Source organism: Tupaia chinensis, unplaced genomic scaffold (genome assembly GCF_000334495.1).
Source record: "Tupaia chinensis unplaced genomic scaffold, TupChi_1.0 Scaffold145093_1, whole genome shotgun sequence".
In the NCBI taxonomy this organism is placed as follows: domain Eukaryota; kingdom Metazoa; phylum Chordata; class Mammalia; order Scandentia; family Tupaiidae; genus Tupaia; species Tupaia belangeri.
In genome coordinates, this window is record NW_006204954.1 from 36,556 (window position 1) to 64,515 (window position 27,960).

A 27,960-nucleotide genomic window follows, 5' to 3' on the forward strand; every position below is an offset into this window, starting at 1 on the left:
TGGAAGACTTCCATGCTAAGTTGTGTTAAAAACAGGTTGTTACAAATCAATAAATAATAGCTACAACTATTATTTAGGAAAATAGAATAATACACAGAAAATGAACAAAAGATACAACTATTTTGGTATCACAAGAGTTTAAACTCTTTTCCTTTACAAAATTGATGTGAATGCCACCTTTTAGTAGTATCTTCGTTGTAGTATTTTCCCTTGAGATACAATTTTTTGTTGTACATTGCTTTGCGCTTATCTTACCAAATCATTTGTAAGAAGTCAAGGAACTATTAATACATCTTCATTTAAAACTTTCCCCCACCAAATAGGAGCTTATTTTCTGTTTTATGTTCATTTATATATTGCAAACAAAAAAGGAGCAAAATACAAAAATTAATGCGTGTGTGTGTGTGTGTGCACACTCAGGTGTGTGCTCGAGGCTGGGAATACTGATTGGTGTGAGAGGTTTTCAACTAGCTGATCAATGACATCATATACAATAGCCATTAAAAGCTCATTTAGTTAGCAGCACATACATCACTGGGTTGGTTATTCAAAGGCTAGACAAACAGAATTCCTGGATACTGTTTCCATTTGGGTTTTCCAGTTCATATGGTTCCAGCTGATGGTACTCAAAAGTCACACGATTTATATGTTTTCCACTGGAGACCATGCGCACCACAGTGTTATCACAGCTGATTTTCATTTGGGCTATAATTGATTAAAAAAATGTCCATAAGTTAGAAATTACATTTCTGATGACTGTTAAAAAATCTAAATGCAGTAAAAGCAAGATAATATATTGTCTTCTCATGTGCTCAAACTATGCATCTGATATCAGGAGATACATTTTTATTTTCATTTTTATTAAAATATATAGTTATAATATCTATTATATAATATATATACATCTATATGTTTTAAATATTAATTATGATTCTATATTACATATCTATTATATACCATTGTAATATTGAGTCATCAGAAAAGTCATGACGCATTTTTGCATAGAAAAATGTTACGACTTTTCTGATGACCCGATATAATATAATAGTGAAATTGAACTTAGCCTCTCTTCCCATGTGTGAGAGCACTGTTAGCCACATAAAACTGGCTGAAAAGAGGCAAGTAGATGTCTTCTGGCTTCTTCACATGCTGCCCATGAGGCGTGGGTGGCCAGTGCTGGCGAAGGCAAACATATGTCTGCTCTGCACCATGGCTTGAGTTCCATGCTCTTGGTGGGGACAGTAACACCCTCTAGAAACAGGCAGGTAAATTATGGGGCGGTTTTTGGTTGTGACAATAACTGGGGCTGCAGGTGGCACTGCAAGGCAGGGGCTAGAGAAAGGAAAGAACTGGTGGACATTTATGTAGACCCTCTCCATCACCTGCTTATCATTTAGATAATCTAGATCATCACTGTTTAGATAATCACTGTTTTAGATATAAAAAAATCTTTTTCAGGGCCAGCAAATGGAGTAATGGTTACATTACTGGATTCTCCTGTAGTCAGCTGCAGTTGGAGTACCAGATCCTGCAGCTTGAAACTCACACCAGGTACATGTGCATTCATGCCCAAGATCCCAAGAGGAGAACGGAGAAGAAGGAATTATGGTATGGCCAACCCCTCTGAGGGGTGATTTTTCGCCTTCTGTCTCTCTGGCAAGTGTACACACCCCACAGCAAAATCTCTCTCAAAAAAAAAAAAAAAGCATTTTCATGGTATAGATGTACAATGAATATACTACTTTGGGTTCTATTATCAACCTGTGTTTTTTTTCTCTCATCTTTTCTGTACTTCTTACATAGGATGGGTTTTGAGATTCCCTACTTCTCTTCAATCCAATACTATTAATTATTTGAGTAAGCATCTGACTTTTATATCTCTCCTAGTGTATGTGTGCCTGAGCATTTATATATAGATCTTATTTTTTATTAAAATTTACTTTATTTGAGGAGCAGTAGATGGTATAATCGTTATGTCACTAGATTCCCACATAGTCAACCATTATTTGAGTCCCATATCCTGTGGTTTAAAACTCACACTGGGTGCATGTGCATGCATGCCCAAGATCTCGAGAGGAGACTGGAGGAGAAGGGATCAGCTATTCCTCCTGAGGAGGGGGTGATCTCTCACCTTCTGCCTCTCTGTCTCTGTCTGTCCAGCAAGCACACACACATGCCTTATAGCAAAAACATTTCTATTTAAAAAAAAAAAAAAACAACTATTTTTCTTTCTCCAGTTTCAAGCTAGCTCCTGAGACAATATTTATCTTCCTATCATTTTAATTTTTTTTCTTTTCTTTCTTCACTTTGTCTTCTTAATATGTTTCTAATTCCAAGAAAAGTTAACATTGTGTAACAGATACTTTACAAACATGTACCTGGGCTTAACTGAAGCAAAACAGGGCCTGCGGTGGCATTGTTGTTAAGGCGACTGGATCCCACATGGCTGACTGTGCAATTCAAGTCACAGCCCAGCATCTTGAAAAACACATCAGGTGCATGTGCGCCCAAATTTTTGAGAGGAGAATAGAAGTGAAAAGATTGTGGCATGGCAATCCCCTTTGGTGGATAATGTCCCACTTTTCCTCTCTCTCTCTCTCTCTCTCTGTCTCTCTGGCAGGCATGTACATAGAGCAAAGATGAACAAATAAAATGAAGCAAAACTGTTCAATAGAGTTATTACAGTAAAAATCCATTGAAATGCATAGTAAGTATAAAACCTTGTAATTATTATATTTTTCTTAATTGCCAGAGAGATGGGGAGGGAGAGAAAACACTTCCCCAATGGGTGTGGTCATGCCACAATCCCTTCTCCTCTATTTCTCTATTCTGTCAAGATTTGGGACATGTACACACATACACCTGGTGTGTTTTTCAAGCCACCAGGCTGGGATTTAAATCGTGGTCAACCATGGTTTAACTATAGGATCCAGTTCCCTTAACCACTAGGCATGAGACTAGTCCTTATCGTTATTTTAAGGTAAGTACCAGGGAATCAGTTAGGCTTCTACTAGGAAGATTAACTTTGTTATTAACTTTGTTTAGAAGGCCATTCTTTTTTTTTTTTTTTTTCCAGAGGGCAGTGCACTCATTAGAGAGAAACAAAAATAAAAAAGCATGTGAGAACGTAGTCCCTCATGGGGGATGGTCATACCTCGATCTCTTTTCCTCTACTTGTCCCTCCTTTAAGGATTTTGGGCACACACATATGCATGCCGGTGTGTTTTCCAAGCTGCTGGATCTGGGATTTTAATCATTCAGTTGGCCATGTGGAATCCAGCTGCCTTAACCACCATACCACCAGCTGGTCCAATTTTCTAAATTTTAAGGTAGGAGTGTTCTTTAGTCTCAATCTTCTTATCCAACACAAGTACATCTTCTGAAAGGTGCTATCCAAGGCTTAGCCTGGAGACAATTCATGCCTTAGAAGGGCTAGAGATGGTGCATGCACCGATGGTTAAACCAGGGCTCGAATGTCAAATTACAAAAAAGAATCCTCTGGTTTTCAAAGTGGGATTTTAGAAATCTTTTGCCTTTACCTTTATTAGAAAGCTTGTCTTGAGCCCAGTCCTGCCTTAAATCTCATCTGATATATATATATATATGAGGGAGACAGAGAGATAGAAAGTAAGAAATCACTCCTGGGGGATGAGGGGGGGATTGCTATGCCGCAATCCCTTCACCCCTCTGGACCTTGGGCACGCACGCACATGCACCTGGCATGAGAATGCCAATGGGTCCAGGACTCAAACTGTGGTCGACCACATGGGAGTTCAACGACATAGCCATTGCGCCAGCTGCTGGTCCCTCATCTGATATTTTTAATACAGGTATATTTCAAGGGGAGGGGAAATACATATCAGGCCTTAGTGCTTACCTGACTCTATTCATTCTGTTTCTGAGATTTTGTTTTGTTTTGTTTATTAAGGTCCCAGCATTAGCTCAGAAAGTGCACATTAACTATGAGATTAGAGACCGGTGTTCTTTCTTTTCTGTTTTACTTTTGTTTCTTTAAAGATAACCTAAGATTACTGCAGCTGAAGTATAGCTTTGGGAGTGATGTTTATAGACACGTTTTACCTGTAATACTTTTCCCTCTTCCCCTGGACTTCATTGATTAGTTTGGACATGAGGTCAGTGGTCTCCCCCACCCGCACACCCCACATCCACACCCAACTTGAGCTTAATCAAATGGGAAAATCCTCACTGGTCTCCGATAAAGGAGATCAAGTTCGGCTCGCCACGCTGTGGACTAAGCCAGTCTTTATTACTGGCGCCCACCTTCAGATTTCAGAATTTACTTCTGCCTCGCAGGGGTCTCTGTGAGGCTGGTGTACCTGCTAGAAGTTGGGGACATCCAGCAGTTCTGAGAATTTCTCATAAAGCTTATTACTTCGTTGTGACATGAGCTTAACACTCGTTTGCTATGAATTATACACACACACATACACATAAGCAAACACACACACACATGTTATTACTAACCGATGATACATCTGTCTGAACCATAAGTTTTTCATTCGGTAGATAAACCTTTTAGTCTCTAGAGAAGGAAAGCAGGAACCCCCAAGAAGATGGATGAGGCATGGAATGAAAAAACTTCATCTTTTTCATAGTTTTACTTAAGAGTCTAACCTTAAATAATTATCCTTCTCATTTCATAGATACATTGCCTAATGTCAACAATTCCAATAATAGATTTGATACTATACATAGGCTCCAAAGTAAAATCCTTCTTCTAGCTCAATGTGCAAACATGAAGTTTCTTGGATGACACCTAAAAAATCGGAGGTTTTTTATTTAAGGAAATAATCTTAATAGGTACACAAATAATAGTCAAAGAAATGTCTCACCAGGACCATGGAAGGGATAGCAGAGATCAGCTAAAGGCATCATCTTGGAAGGGTCCAGACCAGTTCCTCCCAGCAATTCCACAAAGTCTCCTATTCCCCCACAACCTGCTGAGGATTTCTAGGAGGATAATGCAGCAGAGAAAGATACATTTAAATCAGTTGTGGAAGTCAAACCATTTGACCCATGACAGATCCGTGAATTCACTCAATCAGCTCTCAGCATCCTGCCAATGCCATTTAATTTAACATCTGGGACTCCGGAAATTAAACGACATTTGAAAGAAAAAAAATCATAAGAGTTGCTTTTCTAAATCAGTTGAGTAATCATTTTTTAAAAATGTGTGTGCATTTTTTTTCTTAAGCTCCAGGACTAGAATGATGAAATGGGAATCTGTCAACTCCATATAAGGAATATGAAAATCGAACTTGAAAATGCTTTGCCTTTCAGATCATTTGGACATACACACTAAATTATTTGTATGTCTTAATGCATGCAGTCAGAGTTAAAGTCAAATATCTGCATTAAAGAAAGGGTAAAACCTTGATTTGGGACCCAAGTTAGCTACTCTTTCTCCATTTTTTTTCTTTTTCTTTTTGCTAGAGAGTGCATACACTCACAAAAGAGAAAAAGATGGAGAGAAAGTGAGAAAGCACCCCCAGGGGTGGTCACACCACAGTCTCCTCCATTTCTCCTTTTGAGATTCTGGACACACACACACACACACACACTCCTGGTCTATTTTTTCATCCCACTGGGTCTGGGACAGAACCATGCAGTCACCATGTGGGATCGAGTCACCTTAACCACCACACCACCAGCTGACCCAAGTTGTTCTTTTCAATTAAAACACATTTTTTAAGCCATTCAAAAGATGAATTGATTATAAGATTTTTCTTGATTCCCTGGAACCACCTTTTCCTGTGCCTCACTCAGCTTGCCGCATAGACAAAGCACCTGACCTCGGTCCCAAATGCTGTTCTTCAGGCCACCCATCTTCTGTGACCAGGGCTGGCTTCCTGGGCATGACCCTGTGTAGCCAAATGGAGCCCATGCTCACAAGAGCCCTGGACTTGGTTTGATGTTGCACTGTCACTGTCTTTAAAATTCTTAATATGTACTTTTTGGGGTTACTTTTGCTATCAGGTATGTGTGGCTCACCAGAGAGAGAGAGAAAGTGAGAAATCATTCCCTCAAATGCCACAATCTTTTCTTGTCCATTTTCCTCTCTGGATTTTGGGCATGCATGCACAACCCAGTGTTCTTTAACCTGCTGGGTCTGGAACTCAAACTACTCAGTTAGCCATCCGGGATCTAGCTGCTTAAACTATTCCATCAGTGGGTGACCCACACATACCTGTGAGACAGGGTGCTCGCAAGTTAACTAGATTGATCCCAAAACATAAAAATCAAATCTAAAAAGAAAACTTTAAACATACATGCACATACATATAAGCACACATGTTCAGATATCTAGAACACTGAACTACAACTAGAATAGGGACAGCTGGTGGCGTGGTGGTTGGGGGTGGCAGAATCCACATGGCTAACTGCAGAATTCTCATCCTGGACTCCGCAGCTTGAGGAACATGCACCTGTGTCCATGCGTGCCCAGAATCTCAAGGGGAAAACAGAGGAGAAGGGATTGTGGTGTGCCATCCCCCTGGTGGGTGCTTCCTCAATACCCTCCCCCATCCTAGTGAGTGTAAGTGCCCTGTAGCAAATCTAAATAAATAAATAAATACAAGAAACTGAAAAAAAAAATAGAAAATAGTATTAGGATGGCAATTGTTTGACTAAAGAAGAGAAGTAGGAGAAGATACATATTTTTAAAGGGCCTACTAAGTGTTGGGTTCTGGTTTATGTAGATTCTTTACACGTAATTTCATCAAATGATGAAATAGAGTCTTAATTAGCCCCACTGTGTATAGGGCTTCATGTTCTTGTACTGAGCTCTAAGTAAGCTGTTTAGGGGTGAAGGAAATTGCCTATCCCTTGAGTGGAGGATGTCCACCAGGAATATCTCTTAAGACTAAACTTTCCACTTGGTTTTGCAGATTCCAAATTTCAGCAGGTGGTGCTGAAGAGAAAAAGGCAGGCTTGGGAGAAAGATATGAGAAATAAAGAAGTTGGAACTAAAATGAGGGGAACAAAACAAAGAAACACAGAAGTTGGGTGCACCTATTTCTTGGTATTCTGTGGATTTTCTCTCCTCTTTCCTAGCCATTCAGCTTTTCTTATAAACAATGGCAGTAAGTGAGTTGTAGGAAAGGCTGGTGGTTAAGGGTACTGGACTTCCACATGACTGACCTTGGTTTGAGACCCAGACCTGGCAGCTTGCTTTCCCACTTTCCCTCTCTCTTTCTTACTCTTTCACCCTGTCCCTTTCTGGTCAAATTAAGATAAATAAGTAAATAAATAGATAAAGTTAAATAAAATAATTCTTTAAAAATAAGACCTCTCAGGGCTGGCAGGTGGCATGGTGGTTAAGGGCACTGAACTCTCACATAGCCAACCATGGTTCGAGTCCTGGACCTGGTGGTTTGCTTTCTTACTTTCCCTCTTCCTCACTCTTTCTCTCTCATTATGTCCTTCTCTGGTCAAATTTAAATAAATAAATAAAATTAAAAAAAAATAATAAGACTTCTCTGGGTCTTATAGTCCTACATTCTCAATAGTGATCCCCTTAAGTTCTTCGTTGAGGTCTTTAGACGCTATCACCTCTTGCCTAGATTACAACAATGTTGCAAAGTAGTACCTAGACTCCTTGTACCACACGTAAAATCGTCACACTGGCTCCACGTGCAAAACTGAAGTTATATGGGTAGAATTCACCTTCCAACATAAAAGAAAGCTGGGTATTTTATGTAAGAAAGTCATCTTGATAGGCACATTAATAATAATCAGAAGAAACTGAAAGGAGTGGAATGGTCCCGTCAGCTGTTATGGTTATGGCGTTCATCGTGTAGAAGCCAGAATGAGCTTTAGACCGTGTAAAGTAGACCAGTTATTTTCCTGCCTGAGCCTGGTAGGGGTTTCCCACTGCACTTGGAATAAATTTAAACTCCCTAATGTGAGCTGCAGAGCTCTCGAAACTGTGCCCTGTCCATCTTCCTGACGCTACTCTATACCACTCTCCTCTACCTTACCTTCTTTCCATTCTGGAACGCAGCAAATCCAATCCTGGAATGAGTCCATTGGTCAGCCATATGGGATCCAGTCCCCTATGCACAGAGCTTCACTGCTATGCTGGGGACTGGCTCCCAGTCTCACTTTCAATGTCTCCTCAAACAATTCTTTCCTGACTATATGATCTCAAATAGCTCCTGCCCCTCACTCCATCCCAGTGTTCTCAGTCACTGTCCATCACAGCCTGCTGCATTTTCTGTACCACGCGCACCATTTGAAGTACATGATAATTCTGCCTGTCTCATCCCACTAGGTGCAGATTCCCTGTGAGCAGGACCAGTCTTGTTCTGTGCTGATTTCTGGCGTCTAGAATAATATCTTGTGCATGATAACTATGTTGCAAAGAGATAGATTACCTAGAACACTGTAGGCCCTGGGTTGTTAGGGCGGAAACACCAAGAATCCTCCTTAGAGCCTCAATAATTGAAGTACAGATCTCCCAATCTGCTGTCACACCTCTCATCTAGTCACCAAGGATGACATACAAACAATATCAAGCCCATGAGGCTACACCAAAGACATCCAATGTCGTCCTTATCAAAAGATTATTCTTCCACTAAGGTACAACTGGGGGAAAAAATAGGCATCGGTCTATGAATTCAGGGATTAAAGGAAATTGGATGTACTTCTTTTTCCAGTCCTGGTCCTGTTTATTTGGTTTTCACTAACATCTGTCTGATTAGTAACTGTGACTATCTTTGATACCAGCAAATACATGAGTAATCTTCACCTCGGCAATGAGAAAGTAAAAGGAAATGAGGATGACTCAAGGGAAGAAGTTGACATGCAAGTAAAGTTCTGCATTAATTTTAACGTCCATACAGGAGTTCATCTGAAAACAAGTTGATAGGGATTCTCAGCTAATATTTTTTGAGGCCAAGTGTATTGAATTAAATATAATGCAAAATACTCTTCAAACCTTTATGATATTTTGTGATATAAAAATCCAATTTAGTATTTTATGCTATCGTTAGCATTCCTTCATAACAGAGTTCTGTCGATGAGATACTTCCTTCGTGTCAAAAGAAAATTCCAATAATCAGAAAACCAGCTGTGCAGAGATGACTCACCCGAGGTTCTGCTAGGAGAGAATTTTTGTAAAAGAAGCAAGTACAAGAGAGTTCAATTGTAATTATAGATTGCAACTTCACCGATTGAAAATGTTTCTCTAACACAAGAGAAGCATTCAAGGAGTTGGCATGGGCACCTGAGCACGTCACTTGCAGCACTACCAAAATAGAAGAGGGGTTTAGTTAGGCAGCAAGGGCACGCACAAATGAGATGCGATAGCCAGTTGGAGGGACAGGCTACTCCGCTTTGCTAAGTCCAGGCCTGCCTTGGATGAGCTTTGGCTCTGAGAAAGTTGTGGCCTTACAAATGATTGGGAAACAAGTAAGAAACTCACCTTTAACTGAAGACCGTTGAAGTGTCCAAGGGTGAGATCAGATATTTTGATCACCACGGGATAAATGATGGAGAAGCTGCAGTTTCGATGCTGATGTGGAACTACCAGGGTAAACCTCCCATTTGGGGTCTGAGAAATGACATTGCAGGCTTTGTAGGAAAGAAAAAAATCACATTTGTCTTCATAGTTTGCTGGTTCTTCTAGGAATATATTGTATTCTTATCTTAGGCCCCCATTGATGGTCTAGGACCTCGTGCCAGAGAAGAGAGTATACGAACGATCTTCAAAAAGTTCATGGAAAATAGCATATTAGGGAAAATTATGGATGTCTTTTGGGGGAAGACTAAAATAAACTCATATTTTAATTTCATTTTTTTCTGTGGACTCTACATATACCACAAAGACAATTTGGAGATGGGAAGGAGTTGTAGAATAAAAATCATCAGTTATATATGGACATTGTCAGGAGGCTGTGGGCTGTGAGGAAGCTTCTAATCTTTTTTTTTTTTTTTTTAAGAATTATTTATTCAACTTTGTGTATTTATTTATTTATTTATTTAATTTTTGACCAGAGAGAGGGACAGAGAGGGGAAGTGAGAGAGTAAGTCACCAGGTTTGGGACTCAAACTGTGGTCAGCCATGTGGGAATCCAGAGCCCCAACCACCATGGCACCTGCCAGACTCTGGAGCTTCTAATCTTAATAACTTGTTTATAATAATCACAAGACATAAGTCATAACCAAACAACCAATACTAGCTGGTAGTAGCTCTAAGAACATGCCCATTAACTAGGGCTTAGTTTTCAGGACCTATTCTGGTTAAGAATCTATAATAGAAGAATCAAGTCTTGAAGGTGAGGCCAGAATTAAAACCTATCGGGAGACTCCACTGATAGTATTTGGAGCCATAATGTTATTTTTTTAGATAATAAAGTAAAACAATTTTTTTTTTGAGAGAGGTTTTTGCTATAGGGCTCATGCACTTGCCAGAAAGGCAGAGAGAGACAGAGAGACAGAAAGTGAGAAATCACTCCCTGAGGGGATGGCTATGCCTCAATCTCTTCTCCTCCATTGTCCTCTCGGGATCTTGCACACACATGCGCCTGGTGTGAGTTTAAGCCACTGGGTCTAGGACTTGAACCACAGTTCACTACATGGGAGTCCAGTGACATAGCCATTACACCAACTGCTGGTCCCAATAAAGTAAATAATTTTATCTTAAGAAAAAAGGAGTCATAATATTGACTCAGAAATAAACTCAGAAAACTAGAAAGACAGTAGGCTTAAATTACCTACTATTATTTATTAGAAATGTTTGCTGATTATTAATGATAACAGACTTGTATCCACCATAAATTAATATACTACCTAGCCTGGGAAATAAATAAAAAATTGTGGTTTGATTTTTCAGAATAATGAATAGAAAATATACTTTGGTAATTTCTAATTATAAAAGAATTTCCATTCAAGTCACTCCTCAGTTCAAATTTCTTTCCCTTCTTTTCTTTTAGTAAAGGTAGAATATTAAAAATATCTGGGTTTTTTTGTTTGATTCATCCCTCCTTTCTCCCCTCTGTCCTTTTTTTTTTTTTTTTTTTTTTTTTTTTGAGAGTTTTTTGCTACAGGGCATGTGCGCTCGCCAGACAGAGAGACAGAGAGACAGAAAGCGAGAAATCACACCCTAGGGGGGATGGCCATGCCGCAATCCCTTCTTCTCCATTTTCTTCTCGGGATCTTGGGCACGCACGCACACGCGCCCGGCGTGAGTTTTAAGCCATCAGGTCCGGGACGCAAACCACGGTCAACTATGTGGGAGTCCAGCGACATAGCCATAACGCTAACTGCTGGTCCTCCCCTCTGTCCTTTTTCACAAAGGGAATAAGTGTACCCCTGACAGGGCTTCATCATGCTGTGATCCTCTCCTGATCTACCACCTAGCCGGTCAATATAGTGAGTGTGTACAGGTCCTCCGGACATGTTCAGGTTGACCGTGAATCTGAACCTGAGCCTCCTACATGGCTCCAGTACCGCACAAGAGCTCTCTACTGCCTGCAGCTGTAGCTGGGCCTCAGTTCAAGTTTCTTAATTTTGTATGAAATTACTACTTAATATTTTTTTAAGAGATATTTTTGCTATCAGGTGCGTGCACTCACCAGAGACAGGAAGAGAAAGTGAGAAGTTATCCCTCAGGCTGATGGCCACACTGCAATTCCTTCTCCTTTGTTCTCCTTTCAGGGTGTTGGGCATGCACACACATGCACCTGGCATGTTTCAAGCTACTGGTCGAACTAGACCCACAGTTGGCCATATGGGAGTCCAGCACCTTAATCCACTACACCACCTGCTGGCCCTGAGAATACTACTTTTGAAAAACAGTTTTGGGAACCAGCAGATGTGGCAATGGTTATGTCACTAGACTCCCACGTAGTCTACCATGGTTTGAGTCCTGGTCTCAGCGGCTTAAACTCATGCCGGGTTTCTGTGCATGTGTGTCCAAGGAGAGGAGAATGGAGGAGAAGGGACTGCAGTTTCGCCAGACCCCCTAGGGGGGGGATTTCTCACTTTCTGTTTCTCTGTCTCTCTCTGTCTCTCCAGCGAGTGCACATGCCCTAGAGCATAGCTCTCTTGAAAGAAAAAAAAGAAAAGAACAAAAGAAAGGCACTTTTGACCCCCAAGCCCTGCTTTTGGAGAATACAGGAAACCCACTTACGAAAGAGGTTAGGGTCTGTCTTTATGGTTATCGTGAATCCATTTCCTGGTTTATGGACCCGGAAGAAGATCATGGCCACATTCTGGGAGGATCTGATGCTCCTTCTGTTAAGACCATTCTCACAGAAATCTATGTACCGCTCAGTTGTGGGGAGAGGGTGGTCTTCAGAACTGGGAAACTTCTCTCCCTTGAGAATCCAACCATCAAATACCTTCAAATAATAAATAAATAAATGAATAAATAAAGTACAGACAGAGATGGTCACTTCCATCATCTCCTGAAATCATGGGTGTGTTGAGAAGGGGGAGACGGTTATTCAGTAAAGGGCTTTCAATTGGAAGTGAGGACTTGTCAGCCTGCACTCCCCTGCCTGTTTGCTTTTCATTTGCATATATTTTGACAGTGAGAGTTGTTTGCAAATAATAATATTAGTTGATGCTTTTTTTTCTGTATAAGCCTTAAAGTTTCCAAAGTAAATAAGTTTCCATGTGCTTTATTTTGTCATTTTACCAAACTCAGTAAATGAAACTACAGGCATTATACATTTTTATCTTGGTCAAATTTTCTACATCCTGCCTTCAAAAGAATTTTACAGAAACATAACTTGGGTTTTCTTAATGCCTCTCTTTCTTCTAGTCATTGAACTATAAACAAAATATTTCAAAAACAGATGGCAAAGAAAAAACTGGAGCAGTAACTACCTGCCAATAGTTATATACACCTATTTTCCTTCTCTCTTTCTTTTCCTTTTTCCTTTTTCTTTCTTTCTCCTCTTCTATCCTGTTACATTAACATATTAAGAGCTGGGCCCAGCAGGTCTGTTAAGGCACTGAATTCCCACATGACGGGCCATGGTTCAATCCCAGACCTGGTGGATTGCTTTCTCTCTTTCTGTCTCTCTGGTCAAATTAAATAATGATAATAATTAAATTAAATAATTCTAAAAATATATTAAAAACTGCTTCAACAGTCAGGAATAACCCTTGGGAAGCAACTTGGGACTTTTTCCTTCATTTATTAAAACTTGTAGTTAGACAGTGGGTCAGGGTCAAGGGTTCAACAGCCATTTACTGTCAAAGTCACCACAGGTCTCCAGTTAATGAGTTTGATCTAGTCCACGTTATTAAAATTCCCAACAGTTATAAATTATTTCTAATGCCTCTGATAGGTTCCAGAATTATTTCTGCATTCGAAGTGTAATGATTAGTATTTTTTTTTTTTTTGGAGAGGTTTTTGCTATATAGGGCGCCAGACAGACAGAGACAGAGAGACAGTAAGCGAGAAATCACCCCCCGGGGGGCATGGCCACGCCACAATCTCTTCTCCTCCATTCTCCTCTTGGGATCATGGGCACGCATGCACACGCACCCGGCGTGAGTTTAAGCTACCAGGTCCGGGACTCGAACCGCAGTCGACTACGTGGGAGTCCAGCGACATAGCCATTACGCCAACTGCTGATCCCATCATCGTTAGTACTTAGCTGGACAGTAGAGCTCTATCCACCCTCCTAACTGACCTGTTAGCTTTCGGAGACCAAGACGGACTAGAAGTGAGGATGCTGTGAGGTGGAGGGCTTCACCTCCTTCCCACCTGTCTCACCCTAGAAACCCCCTCAGCATTCCTCCCAGCCGCCATTGCTACAGATCTGAAATCTGATCACCCAGGCCTGAAGACTGCCCTTGCGCCTGGCCTCGCTGGGAACAGCTCTGCCCAGGGTGGGACCAAAGAGAGGAGCTCCCTTCTCGGACGTGCGGGGCAGGCTTTCGCATCAGGCCCGGCCTCCGAGTGGACTCCAGCGGTTGTGGTAGTTGGTTTTTGTCGTAGTTCACCTGCCACCGATTGCATCACAGTGTTTCGCGCTGCAAGTTCGTCTTTAGAAGTTCCCAGGGCCTCCCAAGCGCATAGAAGGGGATTTATACCATTGCCGCTTCCAGAGACACCAACCAGCCTTACCAAGGTGCGGGGAAGTGGGGAGAGGTCTTGGTGTTGGGGTGAATTCCTGCCACGTGGGGGTCCCCGAAAGCGCCTCTCCGCCCCAAACACCAGCGGAGGGTCAGCGTCGTCAGCCGCTGTCCGTGCTGGGCGCAGCACCCCAGCCCTTTCCAACCTTCCGCGCCCTCCGCACCCCACACCCTCCGGCGGTGGCTGGCGGTGCCTGAGTGCCTCACCTTCAGGAAGTCCCCGCCCTGGCAGTCGATGGAGACCAGGTCGTAGTGGATGGGGATGAACTCCTCGGGCTCACCGATGAAGAAGGCGGCGCAGTGCAGCTGCGGCTGGTCTGCGGTGAAGGTGAACTGACCCGGGAGGCTCAGCATGTCCAAGCACCCTGGGGGAGGGCACGGGGCCGGGGTCCTGAGCTACAGCCGCCGCGGCGCTGGCCTCGGACAGCCGCTCTCCACGCGCCCCATTCCCGGATTGCATCCCGGGGCGCATCACCCCATCTCTATCCCCCACCTCCACTCCCTCTGCGGGCCTCCAGGGTCAGATCCTTACGAAAGGGAAACGCGCCTCTGGTCCTGGCCAGTCCCTTCCCGGCGATGCCAGCGAGCCTCCAGCCCTCGGTGCGGAGCCCCAGCCTCCCAGCTCCCTGGCTCTCCTGGGCGCGAACCCTGCAGCCCGACTTACGCAGAGCGCGGCGGTACGGCTGCTGCTCCTCCACCAGCTCCCGCTTCAGGTTGGCGCTGAGGAGCAGGAAAGGGTCGTAGTCCATCGCTTCCCGAAGCTGGCAGGGAAAACGTGCCAGTCCGGAATAGTTCCAGGGGTGAAAAAGAAAGGGGGTCAGAGCCGAGAACCCTCCCTGCCACCCAGCAAAGCGAATGAAGAGCGGGGGGGTCAGTGTCCAGAGAAGACCGGAAAGTCTTAGACTCCTGCCATCGGATCAGAGTGTCCCCAACAGCCAGAGGAAAGCAGGCACTCCAGGGTGCTCTGGGTCAGGGAGGAAGCTGGGTCTAGGGGTAACTAGGAAAGAGAGTACCCAACAGAGAGGGAAGAAGGAGCGCATCCCAAACAGGCTGAGCGCAGAGACAACCTGAACACTCATACCAGGAGGGTGTTAAGAGGTCAGTCCAGGGCTGGCTCACCTCGAGGTACCGGCTCTCCCCTCTCAGAGCCGTGAGGAAGATCAGAATGAAGTGGCACTGAAGTTTGAAGTTGGGTGACATGCTGACTTTGCCGCTGCAGCTGGTATTGTCTGCTCAGCGGCCCCAGCGGTCTTGGGCTTTCCTTCCCACACCTTCGCCCAGGCTGAGAGCTAAAAGCTGGTAGGGTCCCTTTGCTGGGTTTCTTTTATAGAGCAGTGGGGAGGGGAAACTCCCTGCGCCTTAGCGGATGGAGTTCAGTAACCATGGGTTACCCTGCCTCAGTGACAAAGTACGTGGCGATGACGAGGGTCCAGCTCTCAGTCACAAATTTGCAGCGTGGTCCAGCATTATTCACCCCAAACCATTTCAGTCACTACAACGTAGTGGATTGAAGTGCTGAACAAAGAATGAGGCAAGGACGTAAAGGACGGCATTTTACTTGACCTGTCAAATTCTACGTTAGACTCTCCTGTAGGCACTTGGGGAGTTTGGGGTTTTGTGAAGTAAAATGATAAAGTTACACACGTAAAATACCCAAATACATCCTGTATCCCTCACGTAGCATTGTCACATAACCTTGGATGGGATCATTCTGGCAAGTGTCAAAGAGCATAGAACTCATGCAATTGCTCATGCTCTTGATAAGAATTTGAGGAATTTTTATCTCCAAAGAGAAGCTGAACAGAAGTCCAAGTCTGAGTCTGCAGAATGCTGCAGCAACGCAATTTCACGCTTTCTTCTGGTCCCTTAATCTCTGCTTTAACCTGGTCCTGTTTCTAAAAGCATTTCCTCCATGGAAAGCTAAATCTGGAGTCTGGACTTCTGGATTTCAGCTGAGCTCTGTCACTTGACCTGAATATTTACACCGTGTGCACACTCCTGGTCCAGGTAACTACATCTGAACCACTGAGAGATTAAGTTGGGTCATTTCGTGCCTTCAAATACCTGGATTACTTTAACACTCTGCTAGAAGGACTGCTGGGAAGCTTTATTATTTTAACCGTCCACCAGCAAATTTACAGGAATCAGGGACTGAGGGTGCAGAAGTAAGTTTAGTATAAGCTTTCTTTTGCTGATTAGGGGAAAAGAGAACTGCTTCTTCTTTGTGTCCAAGACTGTGAAAAATATGGGGGATGTTCCACTTTCGGCTTTTCCTCTCTCTCTCCAGTCCATGCACTAAGCATTTTCATCGAATTATACAAATAGTGAGACCATAAGACAGAGTTTTACCTGAAGGCAATGGTTATAATTTTAGGGCTTTAAAATCTGTTTATTGTTCTTTATTTATGAGAGATCATGAACACATGTGTACATATGCATGAGAGGAAAGGCAGAGACAAAAAGAAAAAAGAGACACATTCTCCACTGGATTTGATCACTCTGCAATCCACTTTTTTTTTTAAGAATTATTTTATTTACATTTATTTATTTATTTATTTAAATTTGACCAGAGAGGGACAGAATGAGAGAAAGAAAGAGAGGGAAAGTGAAGAAGCAAGCTGCCAGGTCTGAGACTCAAACCGTGGTTGGCCATGTTGGAGTCCAGCGCCCTTAACCACCATGCCACCAGCAATCCACTTCTTCCAGTACTCAATCTTAGGCACTCCCACACCATGCATATGTTGGAGGCTGACCCAGCCAGGAATTCAAACCGTGGTCACCATATGGCTTCCAGCACCGCACGTTAACAGGCTACCACCTACACCACAATGGTTGAACCTACTTTTAGTTTTAAGATACTAAAAATTAAAAAGAAATTTGCCTAGTAGTCTCAGAATTTGATATCAACATATTCAAGACAATGCTGAGCTCTGGTAAGGCTGCATTTGTGCTGTTCAATCAGGAGGCCTTCCTATCCCAGTCCTACTTTGTAAACAGTGCACAGAACAGAGAATGTGAGAAAGAAGAGCACCCAAAAGTCATGAGAACTGGCCTCCATGTCCACCTCCCCATTGCAGGGATGTTAGATAACTAAATTTTGAAATGGGTGTAAATAAATCTGAGAGGAATAACAGAAGGCAAAAACAAATGGCTTAACCCAAATTTGCTTGGCTTCAAACTCATCAGGTCAGGGACCAGCAGATGATGTAATGGTTATGTCACTGGACTCCCACATAGTCAATAGTGGTTTGAATCCTGGATCCAGTCATGTAAAATTCACACAATGGACATGTGCGTGCGTGCCCAAGATCCCGAGAGGAGAATGGAGAAGGGATTGCGGCGTGGCCATCCCTCCTGGGGGGGGTGATTTCTCATTTTCCTGTGAGTGCACACGCTCTATAGCAAAAACCTCTCCAAAAAAAAAAAAATTAACTCCTTATCAGAAATATGCTTTGCAACTATCTACCTTATTTTCATAGGTTACCATTTAATTCTGTTGATTGCTTCCTCAGCTGTGCAGAAGCTTTTTCATTTTATAAAGTCCATTTGCTTACTTTCTGTTCTGTTGCCTATAATTTTGGTATCATATTCATAAAATGATTGCCAAGAACAGTGCCATGAAGCTTTTTTCTGTTTTCTTCTAGCAGTTTGACAGTTTCAAGTTTTACGTTTAAGTCTGTTTCTGCGTATGGTGTAATAGAATGGTTCAGTTTCAGACTTTTGCAGGTGGATGTTCAATTTTCCCAACATCATTTGTTGAAGAGATTATCTTTTCATCCATTGTGTATGCTTGGCACCCTTGTTGAACACGAACTGAACATATATGTGTGGATTGATTTCTAGGATCTTAGTCTGCTCATCTGATCTATATTTTTATCTTCATGCCAGTACCCCGCTGTTTTAATTACATGTATTTTCATGCCAGTACCCCGCTGTTTTAATTACAACATATTTTGAAATCAGGAAGTGTGATGCCTCTTGCTTTGTTCTTCTTTCTCAAGATTGGTTTGGCTCTTTAGAGTTCTTCATGGTTTCATATGAATTTTAGGTTTTTCTACTTTTGTAAAAAATTATTTTGGTCTTTTTTATGCAGTTTTTGCTATAGGATGCATGTACTCACCAGACAGAGACAGATAGAGACAGGGAGAGATAAAATGAGAAATCACCCCCCTGGGGATGGTCATGCCACAATCCCTTCTCCATTCTCCTCTCGGGATTTCAGGCACACATGCAAATGTACCCAACATGTTTTTCAAGCTCAGGGAGCTCAAACATCGAAGGTGGCCATGTGGGATCCAGTGCCTTAACCTCTACATCATCTGGTGACCTGAATTTGGCCATTTATCTATTAAGAAACCATTTTTAATACATAAAATTTAGTTTTTGGATGTGTTCAAGATCAAGAAGGAAGAAGCTAACAAATATAACAAGGCCTAAGAACACAAGGAATAAGGAAGTAGGAATTTGGTGAGAAGGTTTCCAAAGAAGGATGATGGGAGAAAAACGTGAGAGGTTTAATGATCTGCCCAGATTATCACACTGCATGGAAACAAATCCCAGACTAAAAAGATTTCTCGGGCCAGTTCTGTGGTTTATTGGTTAAAGGACCCAGATCCCACATGGCCCCACTGTGCAGTTCAAATCTTGGCCCCAGCTGCTCGCAAAGCACACCAGACTCACGTATGTGTGTGTCCCAAATCCCAACAAGATGGGAAGATGGAGGAGAAGGGGTTGTGGCGCTCCCTCTTTCTCTGCTTCTCTCTCTGTCTCTCTCTGGCAAGCTCATGCACACTTCACCAAAAATCCAACCTGGGTAGTCAATACTTCTTTGAAGACAACAGAAAATTAATCCCCCAAAATTGTACCCTGGGTCTTAAACATGTCTAGACTAGCAGCCAAAAGTGAGATGGCACAACCCAAAGCAAGATGCCTACCGATCGATAACTGTAAAGGAGATTGGGGATGGTTCATGTTTGTTCAATGGCTTTTTTGACTTTGGACTGACATTGTCACCTCAACTTCCTTCAGGCTTAAGCTAAAATATGCCGTGACTAACATCTCACCAGGAGATTATAATGAAGTGCCATTTAACTCCCCTCACTGCCTGAGTCAAAAGGAAAAGTACAGCCGGGTCCAGAACCGCTGGTGTGTCTGTCATTAGGTAGTAGTGACGTGCATCAGCACACACACCAGCCTGTGCCCTGGTGGAGGAGAAATGAAGTGTAAAGAGTCGTGTAAAGGGTCATTTTCCTTAGTATCTTAGAATAGATTTAAAGGAGAAAAGCCTGCCAGCTATGGGGAGTGACACGAGAGGTTCTAAACAAGGACAGCAAGGAGAAAACGGCAAGCTAGGCGTTGCTTCGTTATCTCTGCTGCCTCCTTCCTTCTCTTGCATGGGACCCCCGCCAGTGACAGCCGGCCCTTCCCTCTGCAGCCCTCCCTCTCTCCTTTCTTCCCATCTTTTCTTCTCTCTTTCCTTCTTGAACAAACTCAGAGCAACATATTTGGTTGTATATACTCATAGTATTTTATATGTGGTTTGAAAAGTTTGTTGTACTTTATTCTAATATTTTTAAAGTTTGCTCATTTATTTCTTCAGCAAGATATGCATCTTCCCACCATAATCCACTCCCAGTCTCAGTCATTGTGCATGTGCATGTCCGGCCTGCTCAGGGAAGTCCCCATCAGGACATGAAGCCAGGACTTTGCCCATGTGGATCCAGTTGTGTTCCTGCTATGCCACTGCCTGACCATCATCCTAACCTTTAATGTCTGTCTTCCACCTCCAAAGTAAACTTCAAGTTACTTCCTGCCTCTGCTCCACCTCCCTCAGCACCCAGGACACACACACACCTGGCACTTCCTGGTGGCCTTTAAAGCCCTTAGTTACAAATGAAAGAATACTCACCATTAAGGCCAGCAATAAGAGTAATGGTAAAGCCGCAGGAGAGAAGGGGAGCTCAGGAGGTACCGAGAAACGGTTCCTGGGGTTATGCTGAAAAGACTTCAGTCACCTCCACAGAGTGCAGGGAGGCAGGTGGGAAGGGAGCTGCAGGGACAGGGCAAGGAGGGCACTTAACCTGGCACACGATTATCAAGGATGTGCCAAAAAACCATGATATGTGATATTCTAATGTGATACATTATGAAGTTAAAATTAGTGCCAAAAATCCATGTAGACAAAATATTAAATTCTTAAATAAAGATACCATAAATACCAGGGACTTTTGCCTCAGGCCTCCTTGTGACTCAGCCTTAACTGTGGAGGTAACGTGTGTGTGTGTGTGTGTGTGTGTGTGTGTGTGTGTGTAAGACACCCCATGAGAGTAATCAGGCCTTATACACTGGCTAGTAGAGTGGACACAAAGGGCTCTGGATTAGGGGTCCCAAGCTCTGGGCCACTGGCAGGAAACCTGGGCAGGTCAGAGACCTCATCCCTCCTCTCCAAGATGAAGGAGAGAGTGACTCTCAGGATCACAGCACCAACAGACGACATCTCACACTGGCTAGTTTGAGGAGAGTTCAGTGAAAGGACTGTGTACAAAGGTGTGGAGTGTGTGCAGGGAAGCCGCATAGAGGAGGCCTCCTGAGCCTCCTGAGCACAGAGCAGGGGGGAGAGGAAGCAGAAGAGAGAGGCAAGAGGAAGACACCCAGCCCCAGGGGCCATCACTTCTCTAAGGTCATCTAGTGTTTTATTAACTTTTTTTTTGAGAGGTTTTTGCTATAGGGTGTGTGCGCTCGCCAGAAAGACAGAGTGAGACAGAGATAGAAAATGAGAAATCACCCCCCAGGGGGGATGGGCACACCTCAATCCCTTCTCCTCCATTCTCCTCTTGGGACCTTGGGCACACATGCACACGCCCCCAGTGTGAGTTTAAGGCACCGGGTCCAGGACTTGCACTGCAGTCGACTACATGGGAGTCCAGCGACATAGCTATTACACCAACTGCTGGTCCCATGCAGTGGTTTTTAAAACTAGTCTGCAAATTTTCTGACACTCTTCTCACAAAAAATTGGAGTCTAGTTCGCTTTCCCTAGAATATGGGCTGATTTTACTGATGCGTTTCTAATGAGTTGGCTAAGGGACACCATGTGATTTCTGAGACTAAGCTGAAAGGACACTATGCCTTCAACCTGGAGTTCTCTCTCTCTCTCTTTCGACGTGAGTCACTGTGTAAGAAGTGCAGCTACCATGAAGCTGCCATGCTGGAGAGACCACATAGAGAGACCTCATGGAGATATAGGGGTTGCCTGGGAACCCCAGCTGTTCCAGTCTCCTCATGTTTGGATCACTCCAGCCCAGGTACTAGACATGAATAATGAAGTCCTTGGGGTGACCTCAGTTTCAGTCACTATCTGTTTGTGTAATCATGAGAGACCCCAAGCCAGAACCAACCCATTGAGTACTTCCTATACTCAACCCACAGGCACCATGAGAGAGAATACATGACAGTTGGGTTTTAAGCCATGAAGTTATGAGCAATGTGTTATTCAGGAATAGATAGCGAATACAAGCCCACTCCATTTCTAGTCTTCAACATTTTTCTGTGGCTTTGCCTCAGAGATCCCCAAGCACCTCGTCTGTATGACAGCCTTGGTCTATGAAGCCTTGAGCTGAATCACTGTCTGTGAGGAGTGACTTGGTGTCCAGCTCTCTCCTGCTAGACTGAGTCAACATCTGTGAAAACAAGCTGGCTGGTCCCAAGCTCATCTCAGATGGGCAGAGAAATGGCTGGAGGGCAGATGCTAACCAGTCCCGTCACCTCAGCCCTGCCGCCAGCAAGCCCACGCCAGCTGGTGTTGGGACTGTGTGTGAAAGACCAATACGCACTATTCCCTTTCCAGTGCCGACCTTTTTACATTTCTAATCTTTATGACTGTGTAAACAGAGTAAGTTTCTTCTCTAAGTCACTTAGGGGACCAAGGTCTTCTAACATTGAAGGAATCCATTTTTTGCCAATATAATTGTTTTATTGTAGATCTCATTCATGGTTTTGTCTCATTGTGTGAAAGCTGACCAAAACACTAGACAACTTTAGAGTTAAAAAGAAAATCACACCAGGCATGTGTGCATGAATGCCTAAAATCCTGAAACGAGGGTGAAATGGAGAAGGAATTATGGTATGACTATGCCTCATGGAGTATGTGTGTGGGGGGGGTGCTTGCTCTCTCTCTCTCTCTCTCTCTCTCTGTCTCCAGCAAGTGCAATCACTTTCAGGTAAATTAAAAAAAAAAAAGTACATACCCAGAACCAACTGAAAGAGCTATCAATAGCCAAAATTGGAATAATCTGAACAATAGATATGTAAATAAAGTATTAATAATATTGATTATAGCTCAGTATACAAATTTCCATAAGTCTATACTTACTTAAATAAATGCTTGAACAAATTAATAAGTGGGGAAGAGACAAATCTCCCGTGCAGAAGAACCCCAAATAATTTATGTTAATATCCTGATTTATGTGGAAGGAGGCATAACTTCCCACTCTTTTTGCTTTGTTTTGTCTGCTGCAGGGCCAGTGCACTCACCAGAGAGAAACAGAGAGAGATAAAGCAAGAAATCACCCCCCTGGGGGGATGGCCACACCACAGTGCTCTTGGGATTAGGGGCATGCACACATGCCTAGTGTGTATTTTTTAAATTATTTATTTATTTAATTAATTTTATTTGTTGTTATCATTGTTTTAATTTGACCAGAGAGATACAGAGAGCAAGAGAAAGGGAAAGTGAGAGAGCAAGTCACCAGGTCCAGGACTTGAACCATGGGAATCCAGCACCTTTAGCCACCATGCAACCTGCCAGTCCTGCCCAGTGTGTTTTTGAAGTCACCAGGTCTGAGATTTGAACCAAACAGCTGGCCATCTGGAATCTGGCCACCTGCTGGCTCCAACTCCCCTCCTTTCAGAGTGTAGTGTGGGAAGGGGCTGGGGGCCAGCACAAAAGGGAACAGCTTTACAGTGAAAGGCTGACCACCTATCTCAGCCAGATCCAGACTAACATCAGCAGTCACAAATCACAAATCACTTTGATGGTGTGTATCCTTGATTTGATGTGATGACAATGGCACTTTGCCTCTGGGTTTCTGTTCTCATAAACCCATAACCAAATCTAACTGTGAGCAGCACATCAGACAGACCGCAGTAGAGGGGCACCCTACAACACACCTGACCTACGCTCCTCAACACAAGGGACATCAAGAACAAGGTCATCAAAAACGTCACAGCCCAGAGCAGCCTAAGAAGACAGGACAAGTAAAATGTAATGTAGTATCTTGGATGGGATTTGGAACGGAATAAGAACATTAGACAAAGACTTAAAAAAAAAAAATCAGTTATGGACTTTAGTTCATAGTAACATGTCACGGCTGAGCGTGATGGCGCGGCAGTAAGGGTGCTGCTGTGCTATGTGGAAGACCACATGGGAGAGCTCCAGGTCTGCGGTCTGGGTCTGCCTCAGCTCGCCGGGCACCCGGGCGCGCCGTGACCCTAATTGCAAGGCTGGAGAGCGGTTTGCAATAGGAAGGCCCTGCTGAAGGTGTCTCTCTCTCTCTCTCATTCTTTCTCTCTTTCAGGAAACACACTTGAAAGAAGAATGTATCAACCTTGGTTCATTAATTGCAATAAATATACTCTACTCTTGTTAACAATAAAGAAAGCAGTGTGAGGTGTATGAGAATGCTGAAGTGTCTGCTCTGGAATATTGTTTTTTGTTTTTGTAAATCTGCAACTATTCTAAAAACAGTCTGTTAATAATAAACTAAAGTCCTGGGACCAGCAGTTAGCATAATGGCTATGTCTCTGGACTCTCACATAGTCGACCACGGTTCGCGTCGTGGACTCAGTGGCTTAAAATTCACACTGGGCGCAAGTGCATGCGTGCTCCAGATCCCGAGAGGAGAATGGAGGAGAAGGGATTGTGGCGTGGCCATCCCTCCTGGGGGGTGATTTCTCGCTTTCTGTCTCTCTGTCTCTCTCAGTCTGTCTGGCGAGCACACTCGCCCTATAGCAAAAAACCTCTCCAATAATAATAATAATAATAATAATAATAAACTAAAGTCCTAAAGTCCCTATGTTTAAGGTAAGCATCCAAATGTGGGCTTTCCAGTATCAGAATGTATTCCATATTCGCCAGGCAAGACAAGAAGCTTTATCTCCAAAATTTCCCAGACCTGCCATTGCTTCTTCCTTCTACTCACGTATTATTGTACCATTTGCTCCTCCTTTCTCTCTGGCTTCTACCTCCACCATGCTGCAAACGCTTGTCTCATTTAAGCTACTCCTAATTTTTACTGATCATTTTAACTGTTCCTTGACCTCTCCGTAGTTGTCGATCCTTCCCCTTTTTCTTCTGTTTAGAGCTTTTATTCCTTTGGTTTTATGTTCAGAAAAAAAGAAACACAATAGGAATACATGCTGCATAATTCCTTTTTTTTTTTTCATTTTTAGAGGGAGAGAGATATCTTTATTATAGGGTGTGTGTGATTGCCAGAGAGACAGAAAGTGAGAAATCACCCTCCCCACTGGGGATGGCCATGCTGCAATTCCTTATCCTCCATTCTCCTCTCAGGATTTGGGGCATGCATGCACATGCACTTGGAATGAGTGGGTTATTTATTTTTTTTTTTTGGAGAGTTTTTTGTTTTTTTTTCTTTTTTTTTGCTATAGGGCGTGTGCACTCACCAGAAAGACAGAGAGAGAGAGAGAGAGAGAGAGAGAGAAAGTGAGAAAACACCCCCCGGGGGGGGATAGCCATGCCACAATCCCTTCTCCTCCATTCTCCTCTCAGGATCTTGGGCACACATGCACACCCGCCCAGCGTGAGTTTAAGCCACTGAGTCCGAGACTCGAACCGCGGTGGACTACATGGGAGTCCAGTGACATAGCCATTATGCTAACTGCTGGTCCCAGCACCTGGCATGAGTTGCCAGATCCAGGACCTGAATTATGGAAATCCAGCAACGTAACCATTATATCAGCTGTTGGTTCTATGCTGCATAATTCTAATACTATAAAGTCTAGACCAGAACTTCACAGTGACCAAAATCAGAACAGGGGTTGCCTCCATGGACAGGGGATTTTTTTTTTTTTTTTGAGAGGTTTTCGCTATAGGGCGCATACGCTCACCAGACAGACAGAGAGAGACATAGAGACAGAAAGCGAGAAATCACCCTGCAAGGGGGATGGCCACGCCGCAATCCCTTCTCCTCCATTCTCCTCTCAGGATCTTGGGCACACACGCACACGCGCCCGGCATGAGTTTTAAACCACCAGGTCCGGGACGCGAACCGTGGTCGACTACGTGAGAGTCCAGCGACATAGCCATTACGCTAACTGCTGGTCCCCATGGGCGGGGGATTGACTGGGCACAGGGAAACTTCTTGGGGAGATAGAAATGTTCCATACCTTGATTGATGTGGTACTTACATGATGTATTCATATGCCAAAACTTGCTGGGGCCTGCAGGAAGAATGGTGATTTAGGCACTGGATCCCCACATAGCTGACCAAGGTTCAAGTCCTAGACCCGGCTGCTTGAAAATTATGCTGGGTTGGGACCAGCAGCTGGCATAATGGCTATGTTGTTGGATTCCCATGTAGTCGACTGTGGTTTGAGTCCTGGACCCAGTGACTTAAACTTACACCAGTTGTGTGTGTGCCCAAGATCCCAAGAGGAGAATGGAGGAGAAGTGATTGTGGCGTGGCCATCCCCCCTGGGGGGTGATTTCTCACTTTCTGTCTCTGTCTTTCTGGCGAGCACATGCACCCTATAGCAAAAACCTCTCCAAAAAAAAAAAAAAGAAAAAGAAAAAGAAAAAGAAAAAAATCATGCTGGCTGTGTGCATGCATGCCCACTCTTGAGGGAGAATAGAGAAGGAACTGTGGTGCAGCCACTCCTGTTCTCCACCGGAGCTGACTTCTCACTTTCCCTGTCTGTCTCCAGCAAGCACATGTGTTCTGTGGCATAAACCTAAAAACAAAACAAAACAAGGCAAAAGCAAAAAACTTCCCAGAATGTGCAGTTAAGATCTGCATATTTTATTATATACTCATATACATAAATTATGCTTCTTTTTAAAATATTGGGGATACAATTACAGGGGAAAAGTGTGTAATACCTTTGAAAATCCTGAAAAGCAGTAATTAGCTTTTGTACTCATGAGCTCTGACTGAGAGATCTAAGGTATGACAAGAGGAAATTAGAAAAAGAAAGAGAAAATTAAAGCATAGGAGAAATAGAAAAGGAGTGAAAAGAAGAAAGGGAGGAAACCTACCCAGGGAGGGAAGGTCTAGAGCTACCTTTCCTAGCCTTCGTCCTAGCGCTCCCTTCCCAAGGTACATCAACTCTCTGAATTGCAAAATGCATGCTACATAGAGAAGAGGGCATAGAATGTACATACATAGTTTAAAAATAATAAAATACATTACTATCCATTTTGTTATCACTCCATTTCTCTTTTTTTGAATCATTTAATTTTATTTATTCATTCATTCATTTATTTTAATTTGACCAGAGAAAGACAGATACACGGAGAAAAGGAAAGTGAGAAAGCAAGCTACCAGGTCCAGGACTGGAACCACGGTTAGCCATGTGGGAGTGTCCAGAGCCTTAACCACCGTGCCACCTGCCAGCCTTATAACTGTTTCATAAAAGAAATAGAACTTGGGGCCAGCAGGTAGCATGGTGATAAAGGGTGCTGGACTCCCACATGGCCACCTGCGATTCGAGTCCCAAACCTGGCAGCTTGCTTTCTCATTTTCCCTATCTCTCTCTCTCTCACTGTTGAAATTTAAAAATAATAAGAAGAAATAAAATAAATAATTAAATAATTCTGAAAAAATAAGAAATAGAATTTTGCCAAGTTCTGCCTCAGCTGCATCTCTTCCTCCATCCCAGAAAGCAACGGTATTCATCCTTCACTTTTCTTTTGGTTAGATGGTCTGTGTATATGTCTCAGCGAAACATTGTTTAATTTTGAACTCTTGAGGAGCAAGCATAAATGCAGCCTTGCGACCATCCCCCCCCGGGGGGGGTGATTTCTTGCTTTCTATCTCTCTGTCTCTCTCTGTCTTTCTGTGTCTTTCTGGCTAGCACAAATGCCCTATGGTGAAAACCTCTGGAAAAAAAAAAGTAGCAAGGAAAAGAAAGAAAGAAAGAGAAAGAAAGAAAAAGAAAGAAAGAAAGAGAAAGAAAGAAAAAGAAAGAAAGAAAGAGAAAGAAAGAAAAAGAAAGAAAGAAAGAGAAAGAAAGAAAAAGAAAGAAAGAAAGAGAAAGAAAGAAAAAGAAAGAAAGAAAGAGAAAGAAAGAAAAAGAAAGAAAGAAAGAGAAAGAAAGAAAAAGAAAGAAAGAAAGAGAAAGAAAGAAAAAGAAAGAAAGAAAGAGAAAGAAAGAAAAAGAAAGAAAGAAAGAGAAAGAAAGAAAAAGAAAGAAAGAAAGAGAAAGAAAGAAAAAGAAAGAAAGAAAGAGAAAGAAAGAAAAAGAAAGAAAGAAAGAAGAAAGGAAGGAAGGAAGGAAGAAAGAAAGAAAGAAAAAGAAAAAAGATATAGCCTTTATGAAGAAATCTTTTTTACCTGGGTAGGGTAAGAGTCTGCCTGCTGGTGTTCTGGAGTCAAGCGGAAAGGTCCGGGAGGGGTCTGCAGCCAGGATCTGCTGTGCATATGATTACGTGTGTTTGGGCTTGGTGCTCAGACTTTCAGCTGTGTCTGGTGTACGTTGTAGAAAGAATCCCTCTAGAGAATGAACCTGCAAACTTCCACCAGGTGAGAAATGAGAGCTTAAGGCTGAGGAATGACACCCAAGGAGAGCTATATCTCGAGATCCAGAAGATCCTCAGGTGGTTTTCACC

General features: G+C 43.1%; 1 protein-coding gene across 3 annotated transcripts; it reads right to left on the minus strand.

Annotated features, from left to right (window-relative positions):
* On the minus strand, positions 1 to 27,947 carry CRHBP (corticotropin releasing hormone binding protein). Of its 3 annotated transcripts, none has more exons than XM_027767989.1 (8): positions 27,686 to 27,947; positions 25,542 to 25,574; positions 14,780 to 14,876; positions 14,323 to 14,480; positions 12,155 to 12,365; positions 9,446 to 9,594; positions 4,854 to 4,971; positions 1 to 705 (listed from the first exon to the last, which is right to left on the minus strand). In XM_027767989.1, the coding sequence occupies exons 3-8, from the start codon at positions 14,862 to 14,864 to the stop codon at positions 548 to 550; spliced, it is 879 nt and encodes a 292-aa protein (XP_027623790.1). In that variant the 5' UTR covers positions 14,865 to 14,876; positions 25,542 to 25,574; positions 27,686 to 27,947; the 3' UTR covers positions 1 to 547. The 3 variants fall into 3 exon arrangements, with proteins under 3 accessions (XP_027623790.1, XP_027623789.1, XP_006167837.1); XM_027767988.1 differs by having other exon boundaries at positions 25,521 to 25,574; XM_006167775.3 differs by lacking the exons at positions 25,542 to 25,574; positions 27,686 to 27,947 and adding an exon at positions 15,235 to 15,599.
* Between the last annotated feature and the right edge of the window lie 13 nt (positions 27,948 to 27,960).